The sequence below is a fragment of the Urocampus carinirostris genome, chromosome 12 (assembly GCF_059441175.1).
Source record: "Urocampus carinirostris isolate Australia breed hairy pipefish chromosome 12, RoL_Ucar_1.0, whole genome shotgun sequence".
NCBI lineage: Eukaryota > Metazoa > Chordata > Actinopteri > Syngnathiformes > Syngnathidae > Urocampus > Urocampus carinirostris.
The window spans coordinates 29,784,902-29,812,147 of record NC_142360.1 but is presented as its reverse complement, the minus strand read 5'-3'; the positions used below and the strand labels follow the sequence as shown (position 1 = coordinate 29,812,147).

General features: G+C 38.2%; 2 protein-coding genes across 2 annotated transcripts in view; one reads left to right on the top strand and one right to left on the bottom strand.

Moving 5' to 3' along the window:
• Positions 1-325: 325 nt before the first annotated feature.
• erich3 (glutamate-rich 3) lies at positions 326-24,148 on the top strand. Its single transcript, XM_088349516.1, has 14 exons — positions 326-468; positions 5,490-5,583; positions 9,133-9,258; positions 9,344-9,415; positions 12,170-12,295; positions 14,729-14,875; positions 14,957-15,178; positions 17,206-17,386; positions 17,479-17,665; positions 19,633-19,781; positions 19,848-19,988; positions 20,114-20,404; positions 20,740-20,877; positions 20,951-24,148. Exons 1-14 carry the CDS (start codon positions 449-451, stop codon positions 23,998-24,000), a joined length of 4,944 nt encoding a protein of 1,647 aa, XP_088205642.1. The 5' UTR covers positions 326-448; the 3' UTR covers positions 24,001-24,148.
• Positions 24,149-24,425: 277 nt separating this feature from the next.
• tnni3k (TNNI3 interacting kinase) overlaps positions 24,426-27,246 on the bottom strand; it is a 32,819-nt gene continuing 29,998 nt past the window's right edge. Inside the window, exon 25 of the mRNA XM_088349607.1 lies at positions 24,426-26,883. Coding sequence (XP_088205733.1) covers positions 26,804-26,883 — 80 coding nt within the window. The 3' untranslated portion in view covers positions 24,426-26,803. The remainder of the gene's footprint in view (positions 26,884-27,246) is intronic.

The following is a 27,246-nucleotide window of genomic DNA, read 5'->3' as shown; positions in this document are numbered from 1 at the left end:
CCAGGCACTGTAAAGTTACATTGCATGGGTTAGTTTAGGCCCTGGAAAAAAAACAAAAACAAAGAACAACACATAAAAAAAACACATATACACATTGGATCAAAAAACAATGGTCATAAGATAAAGGAAAAGGAAGTTTCTGCAAAAAAATAATTGAAATAAACCTTAGAATTCGAATGGTCAATGTAGATTAGTGGTTGCGCCGTTGAGTTTGATGCCAGGAGTTTGAGAGTGTAAGTGGAAACCAAGCATGGTTGTCAGCATTGTGAGGTGGTCTCCATAGCAACCGCATACTGTCACCGCTTGCACAAGTCAGACGGAGACTCGGATCGGGACCAGATGAGAACTCGGAGCTCCGGAGACCGCTCAAGTCGCCTTCCAAGGGGTACAGAAAAGCTCGGCAGCCGAGAAAAATACGAAAGATTTGAAAGAGAAACCAGCTGGCACCATGAGTCACTTCAACCCGGGGTATGTTCCACTCCATTTGATACTCTGTATTGGGGAGTTAAGTAGTTCTGGCTTACTTTTTTAAATTCAGTCAGTTGCGATGCTAGCCGCGTTACTAAAAAACAGTAATTAGTTACAGTTACTAGTTACTTCATTCAGAAAGTATTTCCGTTGCCCCGCAGATTACTGACACCCATAAGTAGCGCTAACTGCAGTGTTCAGTTTACCTCTGAAAAGTGATGGGTCCCGGGGTCTCGCATGCTCAAAAATCTATGGGTCCCAACCAATGTTCCCTGTAATTTGCCACGGGTCTGAGCGTTCACACAAAGTCGGTGAGCAACGCTTGAAACAACAGTGAGCAACCATAATTCCAAGTGTGGCAAGATAATTAATTATCAAACATGTCCAAAACTTAACATTTAACATTTTGGGGGGCTTATTTAGTCGGTTGCAAGATACAGAACTGTACTTAATTACATTTTTTAGTGGAAGTACAATGTTGGCAACAGGATTCACTTGATATCATTGGAAATTATTTGAATGGAACACAAACTTTTTCTTCTTTTTTCCGTGTTTTTTTTCTACTTTTTTTAAAATTCTTTTTAAAAAAGTCTCATTGTGTTTATTTTTTCCGAGCTGTTACTTTTTTCTTTTTGTTCTCTATTTACTTTTTTCCTACGTTTCTTTCTTTTCTTTTTTTCTGGCTTTTTTCTAAATGTTTCCTTCTTTTTTTCTCTTCCTTTTGTTTCTTTTTTTTCTCAGCTTTTCACTACTTTTTCATTTTCGTATTTTTTCCTTTTTTGTTCTATTCCCCCCTTCTTTTAAGTCATTTTGTGCATAGTTTTACATAGTATTTGGTCATGTTGGGATTAAAGAGGCAAAAACAATCTGAAGAGCCGTTTAGGACCCGAAAGAGCCGGTTCCTTTTAGTGAACCGAGCCGAAGAAGCCGGTTCTCGACAAACTCTTTGCTCAACTTCCTTCTACTTCGACTCGACTTCAAAATACCGCATTCAGGACACAACGTCGGGGGAACCCGTGTATTTTTACTTTCATGCACTGTAACTTTATCTTAAGTCGCTTCTTAATTAGTAATATTGAGCCCTCATTTTTGTGCGCTGGCTAGATTTTCTTGTGCGCTGAGAATGTGCGAGCAGTGCTCAATTGCGCGCGCGCGCAGCTTAGAGGGAACACTGGTCCCAACAGAGATCTATGGTTCCCCAAAATTTAGTGTTATCGAGGTTGAAATTGTAAATCGGCGACAAACATGTAATATAAATCTATATATTCATTCAGTTTTAATCATCACAGTTTATTGGTAATACAAATCAGTTATCTCTTTAAGATTTTTCAGTTTACAACAATATTATAAATTATACAAAATAATATTGCTGAAATTATTATATAAATCTATATTTTCATTCAGTTGTAATCATCACAAATAATTGGTAATACAAAGCAGTTATCGCTTCAGATTTTTCAGTTCACAATATTGTACATTATGCAAAATACTGAAAATACTGCCATCCTCTTAATTATCTTTAGCAGTGAAAGCAAGGCCAAGTCTTCTTTTTGATGTCGTATCCGTTCATACTTGCCTCTCTCTTCCTGCAGCAACAGAATTTCCATAGCTAATTTGTGGTTTTCATTGTCGTTGTGCCGATCCAATGTGCTTTTCTGAAAGTTTGTATTGCAAACTGATTTATGCAGTCCAGTTTTTTTGTCACGCTGGGTACACGCATCACAGAACATGTAGCCTCCATTATCCTCCTTCTCATAGCATAACCAGGAATATAATTTACAATAGTCCATTTTGGCAGAAAAGTCCTTTTCTTGCTAGGAGTATTCTTTTATTTTCTTTCGTCGAATCGTTCGCTTCAAAACACGTGTTTTCCTTGCCTTCGCGGTCTTCTGAAGAATTTTTCCACCGTTTTTTCGTGCCGGAATTATTGCCGTTGTTATCACTTTCTGCATTATGTTTCGACTTATTACCGACACTGAAGAAATTACCAATTTTGTGTTGATTTTCACCTTCCCTCGACGACAAGCATCACAACAATGGCGTCATCTCGAAGCAACGAGATCTCGTTGGCCGAGATCGGCGTGCAGACGAAAACTCGAACCGCGAGGCCAAAACAACAATGGCGGATCTGCCTGACGAAAAGTTTGGAGTGCGATAAATCTTTGTTAAAAAAAATAATCGGGTAATAATGACAATTTTATGTCAAAAAAGTTGCGTCTCGGGGACGCACGTTGATTCGACAATATAATATATAAGCAGGTTAGCGCCTTACATGGCTGCTATTGGGAAATGTGGAGCACATTGTAAAGCGCTTTGGGAAGTCACTGACTTGAAAAGCGCTATATAAATGCAGATCATTTCATTTCATTTATCTGGCTGTGATCCATGGTATTCAATTCTGGAGAACACCGATACAACACGTTGATATTTAAAGGGACAGTTTGTATTATTTAATGCCTGTTAGTGTTTAAAAAAAAAATCATAAAAAACAATATTGATTCAATTAATAGGCAAAAATACACAAACTAACATTTACAAATGCATTTTTTTAAATAGTCGCCGGTCAGGGAATTAGCATTTCATTTAGATAACACTTAAAGGAAGCTGATATAATTGTCTGTCATTTTGCTGCTTCGGGTGCCCATATACCTCAAAAAAGACTAAAAAAATGAGAAGTAAAATGGGGTATTTTGGTCACTCCGTAGTTTGTATTCTTCTATGTGATTTTTAGCACTCCTTTTTGGTTGAACTACACGATCCAGCGACATGTAAAAGTCAAATAATACACACTGTCCTCTTAAACAAAAACAAAAAGGAACACATCCGGCAGTCTTGGTCACCAGGAGTTGGTACTATAATGAAGCAATTTCATCGGAATGTGTTCACCCGAGATTAGCAAAAGCAAATTATTTGGATCAGCAAAATAAAACGAACAGTAAAAATTACTCTTTTGGGGGATTTTATTTTCTTACCTTGCCAGAGTAAATTTTAGAAAGATAAGTTAAGTTAAATTGTAACTTAGGGCAAATAATTTGTCTCGTTTTAAGTATTTTTTTTATATTAATAAAAAAATATAAATATCTAAATTAGCAAAATAACCTGGCATTGGACACATGAATTTACTCATTTTAAGTATTTTTTACTCTACTGAAGAGATAATTTAAAAAATATATTAAACACCTGTTTAAAGTGTATCCTATGGCAAATAACTTTATTGTAAGTGTTGTTTTTTTCTTATATCGGCGCTAACAATCTGCTATCAGATACTTGAAATCAACCACTTTAAATTCCTTTTTTGTTTTATTATACTGAAAAAAATAATCTATATGGAAAAAACTAAAAACATGAAATATGATTTTGATGATGATGACTCAGTTTTTTTCCCGCAGTGAGTCAAGTCAAGTCACGTTTATTTGTATAGCCCTTAATCACAAAGAGTCTCAAAGGGCTGCACAGACCACAGATTATTACAAACCACAGACTGTTATGACACCATCCCCTGATCTAAAACATACATGAGGGCAAAAAAATACACAGATATTGTCAACATAAACTGTAGGTTATTCATATGCTATAGAATAGAAGTGTGTTTTAAGCTTAGATTCAAACAGCTCCACTGAGGTTGCAGATCGAATCTCAGGGGGAAGGGTATTCCACAGCACCGGGGCCGGAATGGAGAACGCTCTCGGACCTGCGGATCTTTTCTTGGCTCTTGGGATCACGAGTAGACCAGCGTTTTCAGAGCGAAGTCTCCGGACCGGGACATAGGGGGAAAGTAAATCTGAAAGATATGAGGGAGCAAGTCCATGCATGATTTTGTATACTACCAACAGAACCTTAAAATCACATCCTAAGCTGACAGGGAGCTAATGCAGGTTAGTTAAAATCGGGGTAATGTGATCAAACTTACTTGTCTTAGTTAAAAGCCTCGCTGCAGCATTCTGTACCAGCCAAAGGGTCTTGAGTTTGGACTTCGGGAGACCAGAGAGTAGTGCATGACGGAAATCGAGACTTGAGGCAACAAACGCATGAATTATAATCCCCGCATCCAACTGAGACAGCATAGGGCGAATTTTAGCAATGTTGCAAACATGGAAAAGAGCTCTGCTAGTAATTATCTTAACGTGTGTTTTGGAAGGACAGATCGGGGTCAAATATGACACCAAAATTCTTGACTGAGTCACACCTGTCGTGATTGCTAACTCGAGTCACCTGGAGCAATCACGTGGACGCCCTCTGATTGGCTAATTTTCCCTTCTTAAGCACGCTACGCCCAGACCTCTTCGTCTGAGGATTACATTTGTACCCTGTATGACTCTCCCGATTACCTGTTCCGTCTTGATCTGTTTACCTGATTCTGCCTGCCTCCGATCCGACCTGATTCCGTCCCACGCTACGATCTTCTCTCCAGTCCCGGTAAACTTGACCTGCTAGACTTCCGCACTCGATTTGGCTACGTGTTCCGAAGCTACCTTCCCGGCTCCGCTGCTGACGTCCGACACCCATCGCGTCTCCCGCTAGCCCTGTACGCTTCCCTAAATAAGGAACCGTAACGAACGCTCTGGGGTTTCCTGTTCTGTTCTGGTCCTTTTGACAACACCGGGTGATATTACATTTGTCAATGTTCAGAGCTGTTTTAGAGAACAAGTCACGCCATTTAGATGGAAAAAAATCAAATATTGCACAGTCAAAACGTGTGCACCATAAAAACAAATAAAAATGTAAAAGACAGAGACGACTGGAAACAGGATGTGGACTGTTGGAAGTTCACGCTCCAATAACAAGAGTGTGAAAAGAGCATGCAGTCATCCAAAGCGAGACACAGCAGTGCATTAAAAACACTCCAGGTGCACAATAGCAAAGCCGACAGGGTCAAGTGTGTGGATATACCCACTTGGAATCAGACACCCGGGAGACCAAAAATAAATTCGAGAAAAGAGATTGGAATTGAACAAACAGAACGGATGCTCCATTGTGTTTTTCCAGCATTGTCTTTTTTAGTGATTTTGTTTCATTTTCAGGCTTATCTCAGCCTACAACAGCCTGATGGACAAAAACTTGGCCGGCTACTTCAGCAGTACTCACATCCGGAGGCACTTGCAAAGAGCCGGACTGGTACATAACTCTCTTAAAATATGTGATTTTGCTCAAAAACTTGATTTATCCCCCAAATATTGTGGAAAATATTGATGCCAGTTTGTCATTGTTGTTCAGACAAAACTATAATTTCTGAAACGTATTAGTTGAAACATTCGAGGAGGGTAAACCGTTTTGCTCTAGGATAGGTTTATTTTAAGTGTAAAATCAATGTCAGCCACTAGATCACAGGTGTCAAATAGGCGGCCCGCGGGCCAAATCAGGCCCGCTAAGGGATTGAATCCGGCCCGCGAGGCAACACTCAGAGAAGCGCAAGAGAAAAACAAGCTGCAGGTTGAAATATGTCAACTTGATGTTGCTAAAGCCAGGTGCCTCTCACAAAGACACTGTACTTGTATTTATTTCTATCTCTCTCTCTCTCTCTCGCTTTTCCACCCCTTTTCTCCCACTCTGTCTCTTTCACTCTCTGTGTCCCTCTTTTTCTCTACTTTTGTTGCTCTTTGTCTCTTTCTCTCTGTGTCTTTTAACCTCTTTTGCTCTAACTTCCTTTTTTCCTTTTCTCTCTTTTCTCTTTTTCCCTTCATACCCTTTGCGCTTTCTTTTCTCTTTCCTCTCCTTCTGTCTTTCTATTACTCTTTGGATTTCTTTCTTCCTCTCCTTTTCTTTTCCCCTTCTCTCACGACTTTTTATCTTTTGTTTCTCATGCTCTCTCCCTCTCTTTCTTTTTCTTTCTTTGTCCGGCCCTCTCTCCTTTTCCCCCCTTTTTTCTCTTATTTCTTTATCTCTTTTTCTTTCTCTTTAATCTACTAGTCCGGCCCCCGACAGAATGTTTGTTCTATCGTGTGGCCCCCGAATTAAAATGAGTTTGACACCCCTGCACTAGATGGTGCCACACCACAACCCCCAATAAAAAAAAAATCTCGTTTTATTGTTTCTTACTAGTCGAGTCATGTTTATTTGTATAGCCCTTAATCACAAAGAGTCTCAAAGGGCTGTACAGACTTTTACAGACTACAGACTATAATGACACCTTTCCCTGATCTAAACCCTACATGAGGGCAAGGAAAAACTCAATAGTCTCATTTTCCTTTTTGGCCAGTTCTTACCTTCTTCTTTTTTCATCAAACGAATACAATTAACATTTCTAACATGGATTACCATTACAACATTAAAAAATAATCTTCAAATAAGAAATAAATTGAAAAAAAAGATTGGATTATTGATATTATTTTGGTGGAAAATAATTCCTTGAATAAATGATATACTCTTCCATTGATTATTATTTATAAATCTCGATTGACCATGTTTTGTCATTTTTTAACTTGTTTTATTAGTCGAACAAAAATAATAATTTACAAATACAATTTAAAAAAAATATCCTTAAAGGGACGTGTTTAATATTTAGCACCCCCTTGTGGTACAAAACTTTCATTGCAAAAAAAAAAAAAAAACATTTACTCAAATGCTAGGCAAAAATACATGAACTATCATACCAATGTTATTTGTTTATAGAAAGAAGATCATAAATCAATAAATTTGTTTTTGTTTGACACAGTGGAATCCCCATTTAGGTTCCTACCATGTATGTCCGGCAGGCTCTGGCCCTTGCTCGCACCATACAACACAGTGCCATCTAGTGGTCAAATATTACTCATTGGGGATTTAAAAGAAAATAAACAATTAAAAAATAAAGTAAATAAAATAAAATCACTGAAACAAAATTCCTAAAACAAATTATATCTGCTTCCATTGTTTATTTAAAGTCTTAGATGATGTTTGCCATGTTTGATATTGTAATTGTATATGCTTCAAATGGGGAAAAAATGGAAAATCAATTAAAACAATTGGAAAATCAATTAATCAATTAAATGATCAGATTCATTTTCATATATTAGTAAAAAAAAGTCGGCAAACTTTCCTCTTTTAAATATTTTATACATAATATACTTTTTTTTTCTTTATAAAAAAATGCATAAAATAAAAAAAATAATAGGTAGTCAAGTCCTGTTTATTTGTACTGGTAGTGATAATATGAATAATTTTAGTGTTTTTTTTAATTTAAATTAAAACAAGAAACAAATTTTGGACTTTATATTACTCATTTTAAGAATTATTATTACTCCCATGATCTACAGCGTCCATGAGCATAATATTCTGTACAATTGTTTTTGTGAATGTGCACATATTTATTATATATAATGATAGTTTTTTTTTTAATATTTCTATGAGAAGCCCACATTATAATAATACTCGTGTTATACCTGTATGATGACACTAAAGGCTATTCATTCATTTAATTATTCATTCATTCTAGCATGATTTAACTTATTGGTTTAACAAAATAAGTTAAAACATTGTAAAATAAGAAAATATAAGCTTTATCCCTTACCCCTTATCCCTAACTCTAAACCCTAACCTCAAACACTTACCCATAACAATAACCCCTAACCAAAGTTCCCTGTAATTTTCCACGGGTCTGAGCGTTGACACAAAGTTGGTAAGCAACGCTTGAAACCACAGTGAGCAACGGCAATCCCAAGTGTGGCAACAAAATCATTATCAAACATGTTCAAAACTTGACATCAACTTACATTTTGCTGAGTTTCCGGCAATGCAAAATTATTTTTCACTTTTGAATGAATTGACTCATGTACTATTGCAAAGGTTGTACAACCTACAAACGTCATTTGTTTTTACAACAATTCTTTCACAAGAATTCCATTTCTTTTTTTTCCTGGTACCTTTTGTTGCATAATACTAACATTTTGGGGGGCTTATTTAGTCGGTTGCACGATACAGAACTGTATTTAATCACATTTTTTTAGTGGAAGTACAATGTTGGCAACAAGACTGACTTGGTATAATTGGAAATTATTTGAATGCAACACAAACTTCTTCTTTTTCCCTGTTTTTTTCTATTTTTTCTAATTCCTTTAAAAAAAATTCATTGTGTTTATTTTTTCCTAGCTGTTACTTTTTTCTTTTTGATCTTTATTTACTTTTTTCCTTTGTTTCTTTCTTTTTTTCTGTTTTTTTTCTGAAATTTTCCTTCTTTTTTCTCTTCCTTTTGTTTATTTTTTCTCAGCTTTTCACCACTTTTTCATTTTGGTATTTTTTTCTTTTTTGTTCTGTTTCTCCTCCTTCCTTTAAGTCATTTTTGCACAATTTTACATAATATTTGGTCGTGTAGGGATTAAAGAAGCAAAAACAACCTGAAGGCCCGTTTGGGACCCGAAAGAGCCGGTTCTCTTTAGTGAGCCGAGCCGAAGAAGCCGGTTCTCGAAAGACTCTACTGACTTTACTCAACTTCGTTTGACTTTGAGATTGACTTCAAAATACCGCATTCAGAAAAACAGCGACAGGGGAACCTGTGTATTTTTACCTTCATGCACTGCAACTTTGACTTAATTCGCTTCTTAATTAGCAATTTCGAGCCCTGATTTTTGTGCGCTGGCTAGATTTTCTTGTGCGCTGAGAATGTGCGGGCAGTGCGCGATTGCGCACACGTGCAGCTTAGAGGGAACATTGCCCCTAACCCCTCTTTATCTCAACCGTTTTGCCCATTAGGTCACAAGGAGTGGTCGCATCGTTCCCGAAAAGGAGTACAAACACAAACTACTCCGGAGGGCCCACCAGAGGCATGTCCGAGAATGTCTCGCCCAGGCTATATTCCTCAAGGTTCTGGAGATGGAAGTGGGTTTGCTCCACACACACACAAAAACAGATGCTATTGACGTCAGTGGCCTCACAAGCCCTGCTCATTTGCTTCACCTTGCAGCGTCTCCATCAGATGGAGATAAAAAGGAAGCTGGAGGAGTTTGCGAGGAGGGAACGAGTGCACAAGATGAAGGTGAGTCATTTGCATGATAATGCCGCTTCGTGTTGACTTAATTTGGAACAGGGAACGCAAACGCCTGATTCACACTGGGATATTTTCTGGACACGCTGGCTAAACGCGCTGTATAGAGTAGAAAAAGACAGAACCGAGTTGGTTGTCATTGATTATTTATTTTTGTCCTGAAAACCACGGTGCAGAGCATTCTGGCATACAGTGTCATGGTGTGTTATGCTGGGAGCACAACCGCAGAAAGAAAAGCATACATAGAGTAATCAACACAGCCCAGAAAATCATCGTTTGCTCTCTGTCCAGTCTGGAGGACAACACAGCAGACCCTTCAACATTATAAAGTCAAGTCAAGTCATGCCTATTTGTATAGCCCTTAATCACAAAAAGTCTCAAAGGGCTGCACAGATCAAAGACTATTGCAAATCATTATTACAGACTATTATAACACCATCCCCTCATCTAAAATCTGCATGAGGGCAAATAATACACATATTATCAATATAAAATATAGATTATTCATATGCTAGAGTAGAAGTGTGTTTTAAGCTTAGTTTTAAACATTTCCACTGAGGTTGCAGGGGGAAGAGCATTCCACAGCACCGGGGCCCGGATGGAGAACGCTCTCGAACCTGCGGATCTCTTCTTGGCTCTTGGGATCACTAGTAGACCAGCATTTTCAGAGCGAAGGCTCCGGACCGGAACATAGGGGGAAATTAAATCTGAAAGATACGAGGGAGCAAGTCCATTGTATATGGTATAATGGCGGCGCCCTCTGTTGGCTGCGGCTGCATCGGCTCGCTACAACGGGTCAGGTGTATCGACATTTCGTTCTGTGTACATTGTTACAAAGAATGACAATACAAAGGAAATTATTATTATTATTATTATTATTATTATTATTATTAATACCTACAGAACCTTAAAATCACATCTTAAGTTAACAGGGAGACAATGCAGGTTAGCTAAAATCAGGGTAATGTGATCAAACTTACTTGTCTTAGTTAAAAGCTTCGTTGCAGCATTTTGTACCAGCTGAAGGCTCTGGAGTTTGGACCTCGGGAGACCGGAGAGTGGTGCATTACAGTAATCAAGACGGGAGGTAACAAACGCATGAATCATCATCCCCGCATCCAACTCAGACAGCATAGGGCGAATTTTAGCAATGTTGCAAAGATTCAAAAAAGCTGTTCTAGTAATAGTCTTAACGTGTGTTTAAAAGGACAGATTGGGGTCAAATATGACACCTAAAATTTTGACTCAGTCACTCTGGAGGATATTACATTTGTCAATGTTCAGAGCGCTAGAAGACATGAGTGCTGAACTGTGAAAAGTATTTCTCTTGCCCATTTCAGGAAAAATGGGTATTCATATCTTATTAATCCACTTATGTGATTTTTCTTTTCCTGCTAAATATCAATGCTCTACTTTTCATTGCACTATTAATACTACTTGGGCCAGTCCCCAAGCACTGCCTTGTAATTATTTTTGCCTGTTTAACTCGAACTTTTTATCGTATTTTTCACTTTTAAGTCTTTATTACGTGTTTATCCTAGAGTGCCATCTCTAATTTTATTGCTAACAGTGTTCACTACATTGGTATCAATGACAATAAAGATAATTCAATGAAATTACAACATAGTGTTTACGATTAGATTAGACGCAGCACTCCAGGATAAACATAAAAATAACTCTTTAGAGAAATGAAAACAAGATTAAGATGGATATTTGGATAGGCAATGTAGACTGGCCTAAATTGTTCGTGCATTGTAATAGTGCAATGACATGGCACAAAAGTGCAAAAATACTGTAAGGATAAAGAATAAAATATCAATATAAATTATTCTATACATTGGAGAGATATGGTTTTCACAGTTTTGTGTGCCTATTTAGGACAGTGATAGATCTGGGGAATAAATTGTCTCTGAACCTGTTAGTCTTTCTTTTATTGGACCTGTAGTGTCTTCCAGAGGGCAGAATAGCAAAGAAGTGTTGGCCAATATTAAAATCCTTAAAAAAGTTATTAATGTTTGCATGAGCTGGCAATGTCCTCTAGACTGGGCAGAGAGCAGACAATTGTTTTCTGGGCTGTGTTGATGACGCAGAAATATCATAAAGGGTATAAAAAGCATTTTAAAATGTGTTGCATTTCTCACACTTACTCACATTCAAATCTAAATAATATTAAACCGCAAAACCAGGAGGCGACTGTCAGGTAAAAGATCCAGTTCCAAATTGTGAGGAATATAGTGAAAAACAAACGGATATGAAAAACCAAATGAAAATAACAAGGAGAGTGAAAAAGAGGGAAGTCAAACAGATCAAAACTATAAAACCATTGAAAACGCTAACTACAAAGAAGAAGCAGGGGCATCACTGACTGAAAATAAGGCTAGTGAGTTGAAAACAATTGAAACAAACCAGGAAGAATCTCTCATTTGTTCCAGCAGATCAGCCGATGATTTTCTGGGCTGTGTTGATGACTCTCTATAATCTTACAGAGAGTATAGAGGGCATTTACAAATTTGATTTATTTCTCAAACGTTCTGACATTTACTGTAAATATAGATAGTATGGAAACACAAAACATTGATTTTAAAGGAAAAAAACGAAACCGGCAAGTATGCATATTATGAGAAGCTGGAATATTGTATTTACAGTATATACTCTACAGTATTGCAAGTGTATCCTTGCAATAAACAAGCTTGAGTTTAAGTATAAATGTGCCGTAGCTTAATGTACACATTTTTGTTTTTAAAGGTGACACAAACAAAGCGATTTGAAGAACACATCCGATTGATGCCCCCACGTCCACCCGTGGGCGACAGGACTTTCAAAAAACAACACTCAGGCCCTGCGGCCAGTCATTACAGGCCCTCAGAATCGGTAAGACCAGCGAAATCAGATGTGAAAAGATCTCCCAGCCAGTGTTCCCTCTTAGCTGCGCGCGTGCGCAATTGCGCACTGCTCGCACATTCTCAGCGCACAAGAAAATCTAGCCAGCGCACAAAAATCAGGGCTCAAAATTACTTATTAAGAAACAACATAAGTCAAAGTTACAGTGCATGAAGGTAAAAATACACGGGTTCCCCCAACGTTGTGTCCTAAATGCGGTATTTTGAAGTCGAGTCGAAGGAGAACGAAGTTGAGTAAAGTTAGTAGTTTGTCGGGGAACCGGCTTCTTCGGCTCGGCTCACTAAAAGGAACCGGCTCTTTCGGGTCCTAAACGGCTCTTCGGGTTGTTTTTGCTTCTTTAATCCCAACATGACCAAATATTCGGGGGGAATAGAACAAAAAAGAAAAAAATACCAAAATGAAAAAGTAGTGAAAAGCTGAGAAAAAAAAGAAACAAAAGGAAGAGAAAAAAGAAGGAAAAAAATTTGAGAAAAACCAGAAAAAAGAAAAGAAAAAAATGTATGAAAAAAGTAAATAGAGAACAAAAAGAAAAAAGTAACAGCTCGGAAAAAATAAACACAATGAGATTTTTTAAAAGGAATTTAAAAAAAGGTTTGTGTTGCATTCAAATAATTTCCAATGATATCAAATGAATCTTGTTGCCAACATTGTACTTCCACTAAAAATGTAATTAAATACAGTTCTGTATCTTACAACCGACTAAATAATCCCCCAAAAATGTTAATATTATGCGACAAAATATATCAGGAAATAAAAAGAAATGGATATCTTGTGAAAGAATTGTAAGAACAAACATCGTTTGTAGGCCGCACAACCTTTGCAATAGTACATGAGTCAATTCATTCAAATGAGAAAAATAATTTTGCATTGCCGGAAACTCAGCAAAATGTAACTTGATGTCAAGTTTTGGACATGTTTGATCATTAATTATCTTGCCACACTTGGGTTTATGGTTGCTCACTGTTGTTTCAAGCGCTGCTCACAGACTTTGTGTGAACGCTCAGACCCGTAAGGAAAATTACAGGGAACATTGCTCCCAGCACCAGGAAAGAACTTTACTACATTCTTGTTGGTCAGTCAGTCCAATCCCCTAACCGCTAGGACCGTAGGGGCAACCTTTCGTGTGGTGTGTCTTGGGAAAGTACAGCCTGGTGACGCCCATCCTCGGTTCGAGACCGGGTGGAAACATATGTTGGCCTAGTGGTTAGGGGGATACACCCACCCACTAAAATATTAAACAAAATAAATAAAACTGTGTTCAGTTGGTGGATAACTGGCTTATTCTAAGTACTATTATTCTTAATTTACTACTTTTGTATGCTTTTGTCTAATTTCATTGCAGTTTTTTTTCAGTTTTGAGATGCAGAAATTAAACAAAGGTACAATGAAGAGAATAAAGATGAAGAATTAAAAATAGTAAAATGGGAAGAATAATCATTAAATCAAGACCATTTTCTTTGGAAATATTATCATTTTTCATGTTTTTTTGATAAAAAGTAGTAAAATAAAAAAAATTCAATACTAGACATAAGAAAACTATCAACTAATAGAAGAAAATAAATGTATCTAATGATTGCAATTGAAATCCTATTTTTTTTCTATTAATGCATTTCCAAAAATGGCAAAGCAAATAAAACTTAGGTTATACAAGAACAGAAAAAAAACATTCGTTAAAGACATTTTTTATAAATATCGTAAAATTTGGACCGAAAGAAAGTACATAAAATAAGTAAAACTAGACATGAGAAAACTATATACCAATAAAGGAAAATAAATGTATGTAATGATTGCAATTGAAATCCTATTTTTTCTATTAATGCATTTCCAAAAATGGCAAAGCAAATAAAACTTAGAAAAGTTATACAAGAACAGAAAAAAAAACTTTCGTTAGTGAATTTTTTTATAAATATCGTAAAATTTGGACCGAAAGAAAGTACATATAATAAGTAAAATTATACAGTGCTAAATATGAAAATGCGTCTAAGAAAGATGATTTTTCCTAATTTACTTTTGAGAAAATACAATCAAGGAATTTAAATAGTCAAAGTTATCTGTAGAAATTTTCCTTAAAGGAACAATGTGTATTATCAAAAACCTCCCAGTGGTAAAAAAAAACAAAAAATAAAACTATACATTTTAATAATACAATACAATAACGACAACCTGCAAAAAACAAAAAAATGAACTCCTGAAATGCCGGGGGAAAAAAAATCATAGAAAAATGGTGCACTTTTGGTGACTTTGAGTGTCCTTGTGCTTTTTAGCATTCATTTTTGGGTTGCACATCACCTCACAGCGACAAGGTGGTCAAATATTACAGTGTCTCTTTAAATCATTTGGCGGAACGGACAAGATATAATACGATTTTTAATTGAATTTTATTCTTTTACTAAATATCCACAGCAGAGTTCATCTCGACCCAACACGGCTCCAGGAAAGATGCAGTGGCCGGCGCGTCTGAAACAGATACGTAGCGGCAATAATAAAAGTAGTTCCTCTCGCAGACTCAAGGAGACCTTCATTGACAGCCGTCCGGCGTTCAACTGCACCGTGAGACCAAAACAAAAATATCTTTGACCGCTTTTGAGCTAGAAAGTCACAAAAGAACCACAAATAATCACATTTCCGCAGAAGGACAGAGAGTCCAGGAGGCCTGAGCCGACCATATGGGATCACCCGCCAAGCGTCTCGCCTTACTGTCTACCTGTTATCAACAACTTTGTCACGCCGCTGCCTCCTGCTACTAAACGGAAAAGTGAGGGCCCTGGCTGTGCTCCCAGAGGGACGCCAAGCATTAGAAGCCGCCGCCGATTGCGTCCTGCCACAACCTTCACCGGAGTTGATACCGACGAGGTCCGCCAGGTTAAAATGGCAGAATTTGTCTCTGACAAGTAAAGACGAAAACATAGATGAATAAATAGATAAATACAGTGGGACCTCGGTTCTCGACCATAATCCGTTCCAGAACCCTGTTCGAGAAGCGATTTGTTCAATTACCGAAATCATTTTTTCCCATTAAAAATAATGTAAATCGTTTTAATCCGTTCCAACACGTGAATGTTTAACGTAAACATGAAGCTAACCCAGGCTAATCGTATGTTCTCGTTATCGTAATCTTCCGTACGAAAGATTACGCCCACATGAAAGTGTAAAAATAAAAAAATCAGGTCGTTTACAAGTCATTTAGCACCACAAGTGGCTAGCGCTTCATTGGAAAGGGGGCTCCGTTCCAACACCCTGAATTTTGGGCTCAGTTCCAACACCCTGAATGTTTACCTCGAATCATAAAGCTAACCCAGGCTAATCGTACGTTCGCGTTATCGTAATCTTCCGTACGAAAGATTACGCTAACACGAACGTGTAAAAAAAAAAAGATAAAGAAAAGAATTATGAATAGGATTTCTTACCTTTGAGGTGGTCAGCAGAAGGTGCATGCTGTATTCCCCAGCAAGATCGGAAATTCGCACACCTCTTTCATATTTAGCTATCATGTCTTTCTTAAAGGCAATAGTTGTACGAACAACTTTTCTTTTTTCACCTGTCCTGCTTGCACCGACCTTCTTCGGAGGCATAGTTAGGGGCTAAAACACTCCGTTCACCAATATAAAAAGCGAAAGCAAAAAGAGGCAAGTGCGCACGTGATAACAGTTGGTCACGATCTACACCCGTTCGCCGCTCAGCATCGCACTCTAGCATACGCATTCACGCATTACCGGCGTTCAAACTCCGAATTTTTGACCGAACAGCGAAGCAAGAATTTCTCAAATTTTTTGGTCGAACTCCGATTTGTTCGAAATGAGAGGCGTTCGAAAACCGAGGTTCCACTGTACAGTAAATCACAAAAGTGAGTACACTCCTCACATTTGTGCAGAGATTTGATCATAATGTTTCCTTTAACAACACTGAAAAAACATTGCTTTGACACAATAAAAGGTAGTCCGTGTAAAGTTCATGTAGCAGTGTAAATTTATTTTTCCCCTCAAAAAACTCAAAATATAGCCATCAGTAGCTAAACTACTGGTTAAAAAAATGAGTACACTCTGTAGTAAAAGTGCCTGAAGTTCAAGATTTTGTGTGGCCACCAATGTTCCCTGTAATTTTCCTTACGGGTCTGAGCGTTCACACAAAGTCGGTGAGCAACGCTTGAAACAACAGTGAGCAACCATAATCCCAAGTGTGGCAAGATAATTATTATCAAACATGTCCAAAACTTGACATCAAGTTACATTTTGCTGAGTTTCCGGCAATGCAAAATTATTTTTCTCTTTTGAATGAATTGACTCATGTACTATTGCAAAGGTTGTACAGCCTACAAACGTCGTTTGTTCTTACAATTCTTTTACAACATATCCATTTCTTTTTATTTCCTGATATATTTTGTCGCATAATATTAACATTTTTGGGGGCTTATTTAGTCGGTTGTAAGATACAGAACTGTACTTAATCACATTTTTAGTGGAAGTACAATGTTGGCAACAAGATTCACTTGATATCATTGGAAATGCCTTTTTCCTATTTGAAAAAAAACAAGTCGTACACAAAAACAAAACATTTTTTTAATGAACAATCCAACCAAAAATGGGTAGTTTTGTTTACATTTCGTAAATTCTCCAAAATTGGTTTCTTTCATTTAAAAGCAAAAATGAAGATCATTTCCCCTTAAAAAGGTTTGTTTTTTTTTGTTTCAAGATAAATGAAATAAAAAACAGTACTTTTGTTTAATGAAAGGTTCCCCAAAATCAGATAGTTGTATTATTATTTTGGACATAATCAAGAAAATGGATTGGGATGAAGAAGATTTTTTCCCCTTTTTACCCAATTCGGTTTATTTTGACTAAATGTTTTTGATTGTACAAGCAAATTTTTCTCTCTGCCTAAAGGAGCAGCCCTTTCTAAGAAGTTCTGTGCCCCAGAGCAAAGTCGTCATCAGCATGGTGTATTTTGGAAAATCCGTGCACCTCGCCCACGATTCGGAGGACCCGCGGGACCAGGTCAACGTCTTTCAGCAGCACTGCGGAGGCGAAAATCTGTGTGTTTACAAGGGCAAGCTCCATGAGGGAGGTCAGTGCCAGGTTTGGACAAAACAACGACTTTTTTTACTGATTTTTTTCTCAAGGGGTCTAAAACAACTCGTGCCGCCATTCTCACCACAGAATCGTTCCAGTTTGTGTCGAGGCGCCATCGCGGCTTCCCCTTCAGCTTGACCTTCTTTCTGAACGGGCTCCAAGTGGAGCGACTGAGCTCGTGCTGCGAGTTCAAGCATAGGCGTGGCCCCCGACTGGGTGGACGGCACGGCCACTTTGGCTTCAGAGCCGTAGAGGGGGCCTCACCGTGCTACAAGTGAGGGCGTCCACACTTCGGCGTTTATTCATTTTGTTTAGTTATTCATTTAGATGTCTGTAGTTTTGTTCATTATTCAAAAAGACATTGTGTATTTTTTGCACCTTATCGTGGTGTTAGGAAATAAATATATCAAAATGTAACGTTTACCAAATTGATCGAATTAGTTATCCGACTCCATTAATCAAACATAACCTTCATTCACCTAACAATGCATGCTCGTTTCTTTTTGTGAAAAGACGGACAAGAAACCGGCATTTCCACACGGGGGCAGATTTAATTTCTTAAAGTATTTAACTAAGTGAACTCCATCGAATTAGCCGAGTTAGTCTTCGTCGAGCTTTTTCTCTCGATTGTCCCTCTCGATCTCCGATCTTCTGAAGTTCTTCTCTCGACCCACGTCTCTCCCAAGCTGGCGTGCCGGGTCCTCCCATGGGCAGGAGAGGAAAGCCTGTGTGGGCTCCACCTCTTCGCCTTGATGTCTGGACCCCGAGCGTTTCCACGTCATCAGGGCTTTGTTCTCCAAACATCGCCTGCTGTCTGCGTCAGAGTTCTGTTATGAAAATTCCCCAATCAAAACACTCCGCACTTGGAACGGCACGACCTGAAGCCCACTCAGTGATTTTCTTTTGCATTACATGTAATTTGTATTTGATCGTACAAAATCCCTTATAGTCAAATGTATAAAATCCTTCCATGGTAAAAAAAAAAACCTAATTCATTTAAAAAAAAGGATTTGGATGTTAAGGAAAAATACAAACAATCTTATAAATGTGCATTTAAAAAAAAAAAAAACTCGACGTTGAGAATTTGTATTGATTTTCCATAACATAAGGCTCATCTAGAGGGAGCTGACATGACATTACGGGTACCCCCAAAAAACAAAAACCTTGTCAAAGGTTGGGGAAAATTTTGAGAAGAAAAAATGTGTTTTGTCCACTTTGAATCTCCGTAGCTTGTATTCTTCCTTGAGCCTTGTAGTACTTGTTTTAATTGCAATACACAATATAGCGACGTCTAGTACTCACATTATATAGTGTCCCTTTAATTGAGCGGACTGCATGAGTTCATATTTGAACTTTGTTTTAATTATTATATAATGTAAAAACAAAGCATCATAATTGTATATTTCTTGCATTCTGTTTCCAATTGGGGGCAGCACGGCGGCACAGTGGTTAGCGCGTGTGCGGCACAGTTCTGAGGTCATGAGATCGATCCTCCTGTGTGGAGTTTGCATGTTCTGCCCGTGCTTGTGTGGATTTCCTCCCACATTCCCAAAACATGCATGTCAGGTTAATTGGCCAGTTCAAATTGTCCCTAGGTGTGAATGAGCGAGCGAATTGTCTGTCCCTGTGTGCCCCTGCGACTGGCTGGCAACCAGTTCAGGGTGTCCCCTGCCCACTGAGACAGCTAGGATGGGCTCCAGCACCCCCGCGACCCTACTGAGGATAAGCAGTGCAGATAATGGATGGATGGATGTTTCCAATTGATTCATTACAATAAACATAAAACATGTACCGGTATATGTTTGATTAGGTTTGTATTTTTATTGACACAGTGAAATAAATGTTAATTTCTTGTTGAGTATTGATATGATAGATTTTCATACATTTTATAATCACCTAATTTTTTTTGACTTTTTAATCATTTTATACAGTACCATTGATACATATACATTTCAATTTCAACCCTCCATTTTCCATCCAAGACGGCTGCCAAGAAATTAGTTAATTCGTTATTTTGTGCTTTATTATTTAAGTTGGTTGCCTCATTATTACGTGTTGGTTGAGCGATTGGAATGAGTGGGAAAGAAAAAAAAAATTGCCTTGAGGGACCATTAAATGTGTAGTAAACTATAAACACCATCTTTTACTATTTTCCAAAATCCCCCTACTTGAGAGATACTCTACTAAAAATAAGACTATGAAGCCCTTGACACATTCCACCCTTGATCTAATGTGCTTTAGGTGCATAATAACAATGGGACTTGACAAGAAGCCTGCTCCTCCACCCAAGAAGGTCCAAAACGCCGGAATGAGGCTCAAGGAGGTCAGGAGGATGCCTCACTCAGGACGCGAGAGCACTTCTCCTCAACAAGAGGACAAACACCAAGATGGTATCATAGTGATGATAAACAATACGTACAACAAAAGGACTGACAGATGACACTCCCGTTGAGCAGATTACAAGGAGGACTTTGAAGGAGGCGACGACATCCCTGTAGAAGACTCCAATGAAAAGAAAGCTTCATCTCGAATAGATGGAATCGATGCCGAGGCTATAGCTGAAACGTCATCTGATTCTGAAGATGACAACAAGCATGGTGGGTTGACGCTAGTTTGTAAAAACAAATCAAATAACTTATTGGTCAAAATTCAACCATGTATAGGTTAAGGTAATTAAAGACAGATCAAAACGATCGTAAAATCTACCAACCATCCCGCACAGAAGTCGACGACACGAGGTCTTGTTCGAGTTCCAGCTGCAGCGAAAGTGACGTTGGTTTTGACAGAGACTCCAGAATGAAGGATGAAATACAAGAACCAAAGGAGGTGAGCCAACAGGAAAGTGAGGAGGAGAAAGACCACTTGATCCCCGAAGAATACACTGCCACTGAGTCAAGCACCAAGTTGGACATCTCAGACACTAGTGAGGGACAGTTCAGCACAGAGACATCAGGAGAGAAAACAGACGGCTGGGAGACCGGATACGGTAGCAAGTCTGAGGAGCCGGAGAGGGGTGAGTAAATGGTAGACACTTTGCAAAAACCTTTGTCTCTGGCGACAATGACAAACTATTGTGGACAAAACCGACAGTTTTCAACCCGAAGTGACACGTTTTTACTTTTTGTTTTCTTCTATTACTCTTTACTATTGTGTAGCCTGAACCCTATAATCAAATGCAGTCAGTGTGCATACTTTTTAATGTTTTGTTTATTTGTTTTCCTCTTGTCTAATTAAAGATCTAATTGTGCTAATGTTTGTATTAATTATTGCTCATTTCTTTCCAAACCTCCTGGTAAGTCTGATAAGTGGCTGACAATTTAGAATTACTATGCATCTTTCTTTCCCAAGCCAAATCTATGCAGGTGAAGCTTGTCACAGCCATCATGAAGGAGTCGCGGTGCAGCACTGAGCCGGAGCTGAGTGATACCAGTACTGAAGAAGAGGAGGTTACATTTACAGACAAAGGCCAGAAGCAGAAAACTGGCGGTAACAACATTATTTTGCCTCTAAAAACACTGTTGATAAGCTGGTTGACGGGTTTTTTTGTGCGTGTTTGCAGAAACTGTTCCGGTGGAACGGATATCAAAGGAAGTATCTGGGCTAAAACAACACAGTGAAGCAGGCCAAGAAGAACCTCATGTGAAGATTGATGACTCCAATGAGGAAGTTGGAGAGGACGTGAAGGCAAACGAGCTGGAGGAAGCGGAGGGAGCTAAGGATGGAGGTGATTCAAATGAGAATATGAAGGAAGGGGAGGGGACTTTAGACTTTCAAGATAATGCTTCAGCTATCTCAGTCAACAAGACAAATGTGGATGTTGATTTAGATATAAAGCCGGACATTGAAATGCAAGAAACAAAAAGAGAAGAGACTTCAGGAAGAGAAGAATTAAAAGCATCACCAAGTAACTTATTGGATGCAAACGTTTCTGATGGAGAAAACTTGAAGGACGAGACCATCAAAGTCCAAGAAATGGATAACGAATCAAGGGATACCGAGACTGCTGGTGAAGCGCAAAATGATCAAGTTCCAAAATGCGAGGAACATTGTGAAAGAGAAGAACCAAATGGAAATCATGAACTACATGACTCTAGAAAGGAAAGTGAAGACAGAAGTCAAACTAATGAAATCAATAACACCATAGAAAATGCTATCTCCAAAGAAGAAGAAATGGCATCCCTGACTCAAAATGGAGTTGTTGAAATCGATAAGAAAGAAAGTCTCTATGTGATGAGCACAAATGCATTCGATGTACATGAGGGAAAAGCAAATGAAGTTAACGTAACTAACATGGAAAATGGAGAAATTATAAAAACAACGGAGCAAGTGGAGAAAGAAACTCAAGAGAGTATAGTTCGGATAGACAAAATAAAAGGAAAAATTTCAGACCAAACCGATGAATGCGAAGAAATGAAAAAAGCAACCAATGATAACATGGAGGAAAGTAAAGATGTGTCGGACTATATGCTGCATGTAAACAATAAGGATAAAGACGATAAAAATGTCAATGGTGAGGATATAAAAATTGAACAAATCCTCAGGGCAACTATAGATGTTAAGGAAGAAACTGTAGCTATGGAAAAATTTGAGAATAAAGCTGAAGAAATTGGAGAGCTGACAAATAAAGACGAGGAGAAAATGGTTTCTCCTCAAGTCCTGGAAGTAGAAGAAGTTGACAAAGCAACAATTGAAAAAAGACAAGTGAAAGAAGACGAAAATATGGATGATGTAAGTAAAGACAAAGATGAAGAACAGAAAATTGTTAATGATCAGACCAAAGAAGCTGGAGAAATTCAAAAAGTAACCAGTGACTGTCAAAATGAGCCTCAAGTGATTGAAAAGGATCAGTTAGAGGATGAGTGTAAACATGTGACCGACAATGAAGAAACCGTGATTGTGAATCCCAGCAACAGTGAAGAATTGACCAAAGCCATAGCTGATATGGTGGAAGAGAGTGAAGAGCAACAGAAAGATGAGAATGAAGCTGAAGAAAATGACGTCAAAGACAAAACCGAGGAAACTACTCTTCAGACTGAGATAATTGACAAAATAGATAAATCCCTAACTGACAATTTTGAGGAAAGTGGACTCAAAGATGTCAACATAACTCCAAAAATCAAAACTGCAACTATTGAAGCTGCAGAGAAGACATCCGCCTGGGACACTAAGGAAAGACTACAAACATCTAACCTTTCCCAAGAACCGGAGAAAATATCAAAGGCAATCTCACATAATGTAGACCAGAAAATTCTTGTGGAGCAAAACATTGGTGTCTTTCAAGTACCAAATGGATCAAACTCGACAAAAGACAATACAGTGGACACATTTCTGGTCATTGAAAACACCGGAAGGAATCAAGTTGAAGTTAAAAAAGGAGATACCTCCACTCAAGCAGAAAGTATGTCACTCCAGGACCAACGGGTTATCGATATACCAGAGCATTTTACAAAAGAACAAGAGCCCGATGACGAGTTGGGTGTAAAGAAAAAGGCAACTGCAACAGATGGTACTGATGATGAGTGTGATAAAAAAGAATTAGAAATTCTGGCATCTAGAGCTGATTTAATGAAGGAGTTCGACACTGATGATCCAAAGAGAAGTTGGCCGGACCACCAAGTCAGGAAAAGCAAAGAAACTCCTGAAAACATGGCTAAGTCAAATTCAGTAGCTGACAACTTCGCTGAAGAGTTCCCAAAAGAGAAAGGCTCTTCTGAACAACTAGCACAAAATATGGTCTCCAAAAGATCCACAGTGGCTGAACCTGTAACAGAAAAGGCCAGCAAGGCTTCTGAGGAAGGTGGAAGTGTCCTTCTCCAAACACAAACAAACTCTCCATCTTTCAAACAGCTCCCTGACAGGGAAAGTCCAGATGCACTGGACAGAACAAGCAGTGCAGAGCTTGTCACAAACTGGATCACAGCGCACCAAACGTCCAACTTCTTTGAAACCTTTGTTGAACCACTGGAAGACCTCAAAGAGTCAAATGTGCGCACCAGCAAGGAGGCAAGTCAAACTTCAGAGCTTTTGAAAATTGTAGATACATCCCAAAACGAAGTTGTACCAAGACCATTGGGGACAGGTAACACCAAAGGGAATGCTCAGTCCTATCCTGAGAAATCTTTCATTAGAGATGACCGGGATTTTCCAAGTGAAGAAGTTGAGGATGATGGGGAATCGGTCCTTCCAAACACAATAATCGAAACACAGCTCGAGAAATTTAACGGTACAGCGTCTCTTGTTGAAGACAAAGCTGAATCGGCACAAATTCTGGAAAATGGAATTCACACAGTTGTCACGCCCACATTAACTGAAGGCATCCTTGGTCCTCATTATACTACTCACGAGAAAGTCAACAAACAGGCATCTCCAGAAGAGATCATAGATAAAGAAAGTCAGGTATCAAGTGAAAACCGTTGGTCAAAAACGTCAGCGTCAGATATTGGAAGGCAGACTGGTGTTGGGGACAAACTATCCGTCAACAGGAGCATCCAGTTGATGGATGACAAGGACAATCAAGATCATTTGAATGTATTGCCGATGAACAAAACTCTCTTTGGTCCAAGTTCTTACTCTTTGGTGGCATCGGCAAGAACCGAAAGTGGACATTAGAAAATATTTATTTCAACTTTTACATTGGAAACCCTTTTCTTGTTGCTTAAACAAGGGGTTATTTTGCACAAGTTTGCATACATAGACTGACTGACATGCTAGCATGATTCTTTACATAAACATAGACTTTTCAAGCGGTAATACAGAGTAACCGTGCTTAGTGGTTCTAAATTCTTCCAGCTTTGAGGAGGTCCAAAGGATAAAAAAATAAATGTTTCTGATTTAATTGGAAGAATTTAAAAATTCACCTTGAACTGGACAGATATTTTCTTACAGGCCGGGAATATCCGATTGGATCTGGACTATTGCCAGAATTAAGATTATGTACGGCCACGTTAAAAAGAACAGAAAAGTCAAAGTCCAACTGCGAATATTTCGATTGCAATTGTTGGGTTAGTCCTTTAATCTTTGCACAGTTCCTCCATCCAGGTTTTTTTTTTTCTGGAATACAATCTTGAATGTAGTACATTGACGAGGCTCAGCTGCTAAAAAGTTTCATGTGTATCGGTTGATTTCCCAAGGACATTTACGTTTTATTTCCTGCTCCCAAAACGAAAAGCTGAAGTCCATATATAGCGGATGCCACAGTTGTATCCAACTATATGTAGTGTAAGTCTTTTGGCAAGCCACATACAAGCACCCCTGGTAAACACACAGGATGCAGCAACAGAACTCAATTTTGGAGCATGGTAAACATGCATGGTACTGATATTGTTGATATTTTTGAGTGACAAAAATGAAATCATCCTTTATTTAATTTCAAAAATTGAATACAGAAAAAAAGTTCCCTCTCGCATTGTATACAGAGTTATTCATTTGTCTCTAGGCAACCGTTTGTATAGCTCATACAAATCCAACTTCTGATCCCAGTCAGACTATTTCCTTCATGTAAACGTAGTTCATGTTCAAAGTCCAAGGAAACCCAGGTTCCACGACAGCCTTCATGCATGAATGACTGATGAGAAGCTTCATGGAAAGTTGTGACTGCAGTATTTACAAAAGCAGATCTCTTCTCAAAGTGGCCTAGTTAATGTGGGGGTATCGAGTGCTATAGCCTCTTACCTGCAAGCAGATACTCCTGCTCACACACAATCACAAATTGAATAATTCACAGAGGCTGATCTCCCAGGGCTTTGGTGTCCTGCATCGCTTTATGTGTACATTTTGGTAGGATGATATATATATTTGCAACAAAATGAGCAAAACAGTGTAAATGCTGTTTACTTCTATATTCCTAAATGTACTATTTAATTGATTTATATATGATTCATCAACAAGTGTGGGTTGATAAATGCTGCTTTTTGTAAGTTGTGTGGAAGGAATAAAAATGACACGTTACGACATTTATCTATGTTTTGAATTAATTCCCACGTGCTGTACACACTTTTAAACATCCAGCTGATAAGTCTCGTCTTGTATTTTTAATTACCGTAAATTCTGGACTATAGAGCGCACCTGATTATAAGCCGCACTCACATTTCGGGAGGAAAACCGATGTGTGCATACATAAGCCGCACCTGTATATAAGCCGCATGCGCCCACATTGAAAAATGCAATACAAACACAAATTTAACTCATGCCCGACACAGTCCAAAAATACACAGCCGGCAAAATAAACGGAAAATGATACCGATACTTAACGTATGATGCAGACCTTCAGAGTCCGGATGCCCGTTGAAAGTAATCCGAGGAAAAAAAATTATATTCCAAAAGGTAAGGGTGGGAAAAATATATATCCACTATTGTCGGACACGTCCACAAACACGTCTCACCTTTACTCTACTACCCGTCAGCCCGCGTTTGCCCCGCCCCTTCTTTCTCATTTGCTCGTGCAAAACATTTTCGAATAAGTTTCTAAAATAAATACATTACAAGAATATACAGTTGCAAATACATATTATACATGGTTACACATATTTACAAAGAAAGACGGTACACTGAGAGTTTTCCAAGATTTAATAATAACATTATAACTTTCATCCCAAACCTTGCCTGTGAAGGGTAGCAAAACGCTACAAGAAACACGCAACACAGTTGACGAGTCTGTTAAAAAAAAACCTGCCGTACATGTAAAAACCACGGTAAACCGTCCTCATCTTGCTCCTTATAATTGACTTCATCAAAGTCGTCTTTCTTTAGTATGGGAAAGAGACTGTCATTTAGACGTCGTCCCACGCTCCCTCATTCAATGACATGCTAGCAACATGCTCGCAAAGTGAGGTTAAAGTGTAATAGCTCTGTTTCCTTCAATACCGGACTGATCGATCGCGTTTAGCTTGAAAGTTGTGTCATGTGCCTTTCTTTTAGCAATTTGCATGATGAGGATATGTCTACGCTAATTTAATTTGTGCACAAACTAAGAAGTTGCAGTCTAAATCTTACCTTTTGTACTCGAGCGCCGCTGGCGGCCGTTAGAAAAATCACATAAATTGGCCGCATCACCGAATAAGCCGCAGGGTTGATAGTTTGGGAAAAAGGTAGCTGCTTATAGTCCGGAATTTACGGTAAGTAGCATTTCTTTACCATAGAGCTCATTGCTGCTCCACGTGTTGTGGCAAAATTTGGTACTACACCCTGTATACAGTTAAAAAACATTTTAAATGACACAATACGAATCTGCAATGCACACTATACACAAACTGCAGTTATCACAAATAGTATTTGATTAAAGATGAAGTAGTGATAAAGTTAAAGGCAAAATTAGTTTAAAAAATCAACTGTTAATAGAATCACAAAACTAACAAAAACCTTTACTCTCACACACAAAAGTATATATACAACATCCCGAGGGAATAAAAAGTTATTAGTTACTGTCTTCAAAGCTTCCATTGCTGCTAAAGGAGGAGCAGAATCGCATGGTGCTCATAGGATCAGATACATAACCTGCAAACAAAACAAAAAAGACATAAGGTAACAGCAAGGACAGAGATTTTTCACAAAATCTTCAATTGATATGTGTCACTGTTTATTAGTATTGAATATAAGGATGAAACAATTAATTGAATGACTAAAATTGTTAGCTCAACTACACATGCAGTTTGTTAAGAATATTAATGTAAAATTAAACAAATTGACCAATAATGATTTACAGTTATACTTGATTGTGAAACAGATTGCTAAAAACAGCCTCAGTATAAGTAATTAGCTTATATTTTTTTCAACATAAAGTCATTAAATATGCCATAAAAGTATGGATGCACACCTTAAAATAAAATATAATAAATCAATGGCATCTTAGAAGGGTCG